General features: G+C 45.3%; 1 protein-coding gene across 1 annotated transcript; it reads right to left on the bottom strand.

The window, feature by feature from the left end:
• Positions 1–3,316: 3,316 nt before the first annotated feature.
• LOC147722218 (uncharacterized) lies at positions 3,317–5,932 on the bottom strand. The gene has a single exon (XM_086966807.1). The coding sequence runs from the start codon at positions 5,930–5,932 to the stop codon at positions 3,317–3,319; it is 2,616 nt and encodes an 871-aa protein (XP_086822933.1).
• Positions 5,933–7,479: the final 1,547 nt, after the last annotated feature.

Raw genomic sequence — 7,479 nt, 5'->3', positions numbered from 1 at the left:
AAAAGATTGATCTGTTGTTGAGACAAAATAGTGGGGTTAAGGGAGGTCTGACCCAGCCAGATGTACCAGCTAACAATCTGCCTACAGCTGACAACTCTAACCCCATACCCTGTCGGGCCCCTAGCTTGGAAAGGATTGCTAACACAGTAGGGAAGCCAAGATTAAGGATCGGGTCAGCAAACCCAATACGTGAAACAAATGCTTGGGGCAGTCAGGATAAGGCCAATAGTAGACACCCTCGTCAGCCCGGTTACACCCTGGAGCTCCCACCGGAAGCTGCCCCTTTGGTGGCTGTATTCACAGGAGTTCCCCCGGGTAGAGGGGGTGCTTGGGAGACTACCACTGACTTGATGAATCTAGCTAGTCAGTGGTGTGACCAGTTTAGCTCAGGCGCAGCTAATGTGGCTAGCGCAATCACTATGGTAAGGAGGGTTCGATGGGTGGGGCATCGTCCAAAGAACATCCCAGGGGACTGTGTGGTGGTGAATTTTAACAACAGGAACTGTGCGGAAAGATTATTTTGGGATGGCTCAGACCTTGTAAACAAAGGTATCAGATCCCTCCCCTTGGGGTTCTTCTACCCGCCACCCAAAGTCTATAGAGACCCAGACCCACATTTCCGATCATAGACAATACCGATCAATATAAGCATTTTAACATACCAGGCTAGGATGAGCGCCCAGTGGCACCCAGCTCAGAGGCCTTCTAGGGGTGGGGACACTGAGCCCATGACTATACTTCCAGCTTCCCCGATAAACGTGCAACCAAGGGGAAAGGTACAGCTTAGTAACAGGTTCTCACCCCTATCCCAGATGGAATGCAATGATTGACTGGGCCATGTAACCTTAAGTAAGGGGACTGAGAGAGATGGCGCTATTATTCCAGCAGACTCACATTTAGTCCCATGCTAAATTTTAAGTTGGAATGTGGCGGGCATCAGATCGAAAAGCACTGACCCCATCTGGTTGCAATTCATAAAACACTTTGATATCTTGGCATTGCAGGAAACCTGGGATGTAGACTCTAGTTTTAATCTAGATGGTTTTCAAAGTTTTACCACCCCTGCGATCCGAGGGACTGTGGGGAGGTCTAAGGGTGGCTTACTCTTCCTTGTTTCCATAAATCTTGTTGGGTCATTTAGAAATTGTAACGTGGAGTAAGATGCCCAGAATGGTCCATGCCTAACAAGCAATACCTTTTGATAAATTTGTATAATGCCATGGATGGTCTTGAACATTTTAACATGTTAAAACAATTTTTATCAGTCCACAAGGTTAATAACTCTTTTTCGGTAGAAGTGTTTCTTATGGGAGATTTTAATATACACCCTTGCAAATGGGACTGTTATGGGGACGACTTAGATGGGCACCCAAATAGCAGGGCACCACATTTTGAACATGGTAAACAGGGGGAGGATTTGGAGGCATTGCTTTCCTATCCGAATTTATTAGAACCAGCCAGGGAAAGTAGTAGCGAGAATGCACCTACCTTTGCAGGGAGGGGGGTTAATTCTGACATCGACTACATCTTTGTATCCCCCCTACTCCTGACTAAGACATTGGCTTATAGCGTAGTGATGTCACCATTTAGAGACCATAACCCTCTTGTACTAGAAGTTGACATGGGTGCCAAGAATGTCATCAGGGCTCCAGGAAGGGAAGCACCACGAGCCATTTCCACAAAAGATCAAGGCAGACGGATAAAGCGGGACAAAATAGTCCCAGAGGCATTTTTTGATGAACTGGTGGCCAAGACTGAGTCCAATATTGGTATCTGCCTGGATGGCAACGTCGTGGGTAAGGGAGCGATAACCTCCTTTCCAGCAATCTGTAAACAAATTGCTGATAACCTACACAAGCGGAGGGGGACATGTTGGAGGGGATGATTTATTAGGGGCAGGAGGGGCCAGGGGGACTCAGTGCAGCAGCTTTCAGAAGCCGCACTGGGGAGACCGTGTGAGAGAACTAAGGGAAATAGGACAGCTTAATTTGCACCAGGGCAGTCCTGGACCTCTTGCTCTAAAACAGGAAAAAAGCATACATATGAGTTTTGGAGACTGAAGCTTTGAGAGTTGTACAATTTATTTGAAGACACAGCTTCTAGAAATAATCAGTGATAACATAAAAATCATATAGTACTTGGCCCTGTACCCAGCATTCTCTTGAAAGTCACATGGACCAGTTTGAGTTTACAAAGTACAGTTTAACATTTGCTAAGAGAGTGAGATCTTGCTTTAAGTACACTTATGAGTACTGAGGCAGATTAAAAACGGTTGTGCTTGTTCACATAGATGAATACTCACATTTGCTTATAAGTGTAATCCTGCAAGATACATTAGAATGCAGAGTACATGTTATTATCATTAGGTACGCTCACAATGCTATATCAGTGAGATGTCCTAAGACCACAATATAAATGCTTAAATGTAGAGAACAATTTAAAAAGTACATATGCAGATTTAAAATGACTTATCCAAAAAGCAGTTAAAACATAACACAAGTAAAATATTTACATGCACAAAAGTATGGACATTTGATCAAGGGCCCTTGGAGACAACTCTCGGTCTGAATACCTACAAACAGACGAGGAGTTGCCCGCTAATGTTCTTGCGGGGCTCCTTCTTATACTGTCCAAAACACATGATACGATAACTACATCATCCCACGCCACCACGTATCACATACCCGTCCATTGTCATTTACTGGCCTGCTCTCTACCTTTCCCACCCGTAAGGTTAGGTATGGCCTTTTTCCTGTAATTGTGGTACATACTTCAGTCTAGACTGAGACCTGCCATTTGACTGGAAGTTTAATAATAAACTATCAATGGACGACAGAAATGTGTTAGTATTGCTTCGAGGGGTTCTATTCATGTGTCAATCAGGCAATTTGCGATAATATTTCGCCACACTTATCCTCAGTTTATCGGATATCTTGCTTGACGTAGCTGTGGTGGGAACTTCCCTTATTCTATTCATGGCTTAGGTGGGGGACGTGGGGTATGTTGCAAGATTTATAGAGGAACTTGACTTCTGCTGTTTGTGAGAAATATACAATGAGGTGGGGCCTGGTAGGGGTGCGGGTCCTTGCAGACAAGAGCAGCTGGGTGAATCTTGGGTCAGACTTGCTTTCTGCTTCTGCTTAAGCTAAGAGAAAATGGCAGTGCTCAGGGCAATGTAACTGAGGCCTGTAACCTCTAAACAGCAGGGCCTACACAGGGGTCATGTTGTGCAGGTGACAGGTGTGTCCTTGGATAGCTGTGCAGCTAAAAATTCTCCCTCCAACATACCCCCCTCAGGTTCGAAATTCGAACCTTATCAAACGTCTTTAAACACCATTTGAACTGCATACTTAGCTGGAGATGGGGGAAGTGGCCAGGGTGAGTCACAAAGAGGCTGTTCCTCTGAATCTTTGTCCTGCACTTTTCCTGAATCTGCATCTGTTTTCCCTAAATTATCACACATTGTCTCATAGGGATGCATCAAGTCCCCCTGTGATGAACGTGGTGGGACTCTATGCACCTGGGCCTGACACTGACTAATTACAGGAATGTCTGGCAATGGGCGGGAGTCAGGAATGGTCAACTCCACTATGCTCATCATTGTCGTCTCTCCATCATCTCCCTTAGCCCTACGAATTCCAGTATATGAACCTGAGCCTGCATAATTCATCCCTATCATTTTAGAACTAAATTTCTTTACACAGTGTATCAGTATCTGTGATCCAAAACACAACAATAACAGCACACAGAAAATTGGCATTAAAAATTTAAGCACTGCAGACAGCCATGAAGGCATCCAGTTCAAATCGAACCAGCCATTTAAGAGATCTGCTTCAGCACCTCCTTCCTCATGCATCTCTTTCCCCAAGTTGTCCAAATCCTCGATGGCCTTCGTAAGTGTTCCGTTGTTAGCATCGTTTGCTAAAATGAAAGTGCAGCAGGATTTTCCCACCTTGGCGCACACACCACCATTCATTGCTGTTAGCTGGTCTAGAACATATCTGTGCTCTAGAACCATAAGTCGTAGAGGTCGAAGTTCTTCTTTCACGGCGTTGAACCCATCCCGGGTGTTGTTGACAAGCTGCATTAGTTTATATCTGGTCACTTGCAGCCAGCGAGCACTGGCTTTAGTCTGGAACATGGGGATAACTCCCCCAAAGAAAAGTTCGGCATCATTGAAGAGTCTGTAATCCTGAGGTATTTTATGAAAAGGGCCATCTGAGAAGTATTTCATTATTTCTCTCTTCCCATGATGAAGCAGGGTAACATCATCTGCCATTGGGTGTGTGTGGATGTGGGAAATGTTCGCTGCAGGGACAACAAGATGTAGTTCATGCATTGTCACAATGGAACATAGTCCTTGCCAGTGGGGGGGCAGCTGCAGATAGATGTGTTCGCCGCATGCCCAATAGATGTCCATGAGACTAGAAGTACCGTGCTGGAGATCAAAATTAAACACTGTGTGACTGCAGTTTGTGTTTCGGCCCACAGACACTGTTCCGGTACCTAGGAAGCAAAGGAGAGGAGACTTAAGTTTGTATGCTCTTTTAGGTTTGTACTTTGTACCCTCATTGAGAGTATATCTTCTAGTTTCTTGTACCCATATCTCAGCACATTCCCTCCCAATAGTCTCATTGGTATAATGCTTATGCTCCTGACCTACAACCGGGCTACCTAAGGATGCTGCCTTGCATATTAAATAATGTGGCCCATTCCATTTGTTATTAAAATATATATTGGCCCTCAGGCGCAGAATGGGTCTCCACTGACAAGGGCATGTGTCATGTGTATGGTTAGTCTGTTGATATTCGGGTGAGTGGCATTTTGATGGGGGTGTTGGGAAGGTGAAGTATCCTAGTTTTCTAAACTGATACTCCCAGACCTGTATCATATTAGCAGGTACTCCCATTTCATGGTAAACTTCCATTCTCCTCTCAAATTCTACTGGGTCAGAAACAACAGTGAATGTAACATACTTGTTATCCCAGTCTGAGGCGTTTACAAATGCTGTATTAATTTTTGCTGACTGGAGCTGTATCTGACCATGTATGCGGCAAAGGAACAGGTGTAGGAGACATTTGGCCGTGGGCGGTAGAATCTCTTTGGGAATGAGCAATTTGTCTGCACCTACAGCATGTGGAATGTATGAGCACACAAAGCAGGAATCATTCGTGGCTTTCCTCCCCACCTCCCTCATGTCTCTGTACCACATATTATCTAACAATGCATTATGGGTACCATCATTCTGTACTGACACACCAGGGCGCTGGGAGAAAAAATCAGGCATAGAGTGTTGTTCGAATGTGTACACAACTGTGTCCTGGAGATCACTAACCCAGTTTGATATTTGTTCTGTGTCTTTCTCCTTACGTTGTGTGCGAGGGGTATATCTCCTTGGTGTTTTATTGCAACCCATTTTATACCTGACACTCCTTTTATGCTGACGGAAACGTCTAGGGACACCTTTCCCAGGGGCATTCACAGTGATATCAAGTACCCTGTCCCACTCGGTGTGGTCTACAGAGGGTGTGGAAGGTGTTGTGGGTACAGGGGTGGTGCAGCCATTGCTGGTGTATTCCTCATCTAGTATGTTACCAGGACTCGTTTTAGGCATGTGATATCCTACTGAGATGGTAGGCCTAACTTGGCTTGATATAGCCTTCTCTCTCTCTGCTTGTAATGCAAGCCAATGGAATATAGCCATTGAAGCAACGAACATAACAAAGAATAAAAATGCTATAATACATATCTTTCTAATAGAGATCCTGGAGGGAGACGTTGGCCTGTTGCTGTTTCTTATCCCGTAGACTGTCATATGTTCTCCATAGTCTTTATCCTGGATCGTCAAGGGAAATAGAACGCCCTTCTTCCGATAAATGTTCAAGTCTCTGTTGGTGCCGGGTGGATCCTCACATGGTTCAAATGAACCCATGCTTTGCGTTCGGCAATTCGGACCGCAGTGGGTGAAGAGTCAATGACCAGGTATGGTCCCTCGTACTTAGGGTCTCTCCACTTCCGCACTTGCTTCTTTATGAAGATCTGTGTCCCAGGGCGGATGGGCAAAAGTTCATCGGAAATTGTGCCGTCCTTGCTGGTGCTGTCCTTTCTCTTTGTCTTGGATGTCTGAATAGAAAGAAACCTAGCAGCACGGGTTAGGGCACACAAATAATCAAATAATTCAGCTTTCACAATCTCAGAAGACGTTTCATTGTCTACTTTAGGTCTGGTGGAAGGAACAACCATATTCATTGATCTGCCAGTGACAAGCTGGTGAGGTGTGAGGTGATGATCAGAGCTAGGGCTGTTCCTGAGTGCAAACAAAGCAATTGGGAGGCAATAGAGCCATTTCTTTCCAATAGTGGCACTTATTTTGCTGATCTTGGCTTTGAGCAATCCGTTGAGGTGCTCACAAATACCATTGCTTTGTGGGTGATAGGCTGAAGTAAGTTTATGTTTTATTCCTAACATGGTGGCTATTATCTCAAAGATGGAGTTTGAAAAATGCCCGCCATTGTCACTGCGGATAGATTCTGGTAATCCCCAGCGACATATGACCTCACGAAGTAGGAAGGTAGCTGCGGCCTTAGCGTCACAATGGACACATGGTCCAGCCTCAATCCATCGTGAGAAGGGACATACTACCACGATGAGGTATCGGTAGTTGTTACATCTGTCAAGCATGTCCACATAGTCAATGTGGAGTTCCCTGAAGGGACCCTTAGGCCTTGGTATTGTTGAAGCAACTGTTTTCATAGCTGGGTTGGGTGAATACTGCTGACAGATGAGGCACTGATGGACAAAGAGTTGTATCTGTTCATGTGCATTGGGGATGAACCATTCTGCCTGCAGGTTAGAGGACATGATATCACGAGGGACATGTGTAGGAAGGTGCAGTTGGGTAAGTGCTATTTGCAAAAGAGCCTGTGGCATGACAGGCTCCCCTGTCATTGTCTGTCTGTAAATGAAATCTGAGGCATCCTGTTGTACTCCCCTCTTCTTCCATAACTCTTTTTCTTCAGCTTGGGCACTTTCTTGTATCTCTCTGAGGTGCAGCTGTGCAATGATGTCAAACTGCTGTGTGTCATCAATTGTATATGGAAGTGTTGGGTCGGGTGTATCTGGGAGTGGTGACTTACTGGTGTCCTCAGCTGCGTTTTGCATATCTTCTTGCGCTATTGGGGGTGTATCTTTGGCAAGCAAGATGGGGGTGCAGTCAGTCTGTGTCGGGGATGGTGATTGTGTACAACTTTGGCCTTTAGCTGCTGCTTTAGCAGCCCAATCTGCCATTGCATTTCCTCTGGAAACAAAATCTTGGCCGTTCGTGTGTGCTGCACATTTCACTACTGCTACTTCTGCTGGCAGTGTCAAGGAGTCAATTAGTTCTGCAAGTAACTGTTTGTGCATTACAGGCGTGCCATCTGTTTTAAGAAACCCGCGCCTTTTCCATCTCAATATGCTGGAATGCGTTGTTGTGGTGAC

This window comes from Lissotriton vulgaris, chromosome 4_1 (assembly GCF_964263255.1).
Source record: "Lissotriton vulgaris chromosome 4_1, aLisVul1.2, whole genome shotgun sequence".
Classification (NCBI taxonomy): domain Eukaryota; kingdom Metazoa; phylum Chordata; class Amphibia; order Caudata; family Salamandridae; genus Lissotriton; species Lissotriton vulgaris.
Note: the sequence above shows the minus strand (reverse complement) of the source record. Positions and strands in the feature narration are given on the sequence as shown.

Bases quoted from the DNA above. Each gene is read 5' to 3' on its own strand.
- LOC147722218 (XM_086966807.1), bottom strand. From the start codon at position 5,932: ATGGGTTCATTTGAACCATGTGAGGATCCACCCGGCACCAACAGAGAC.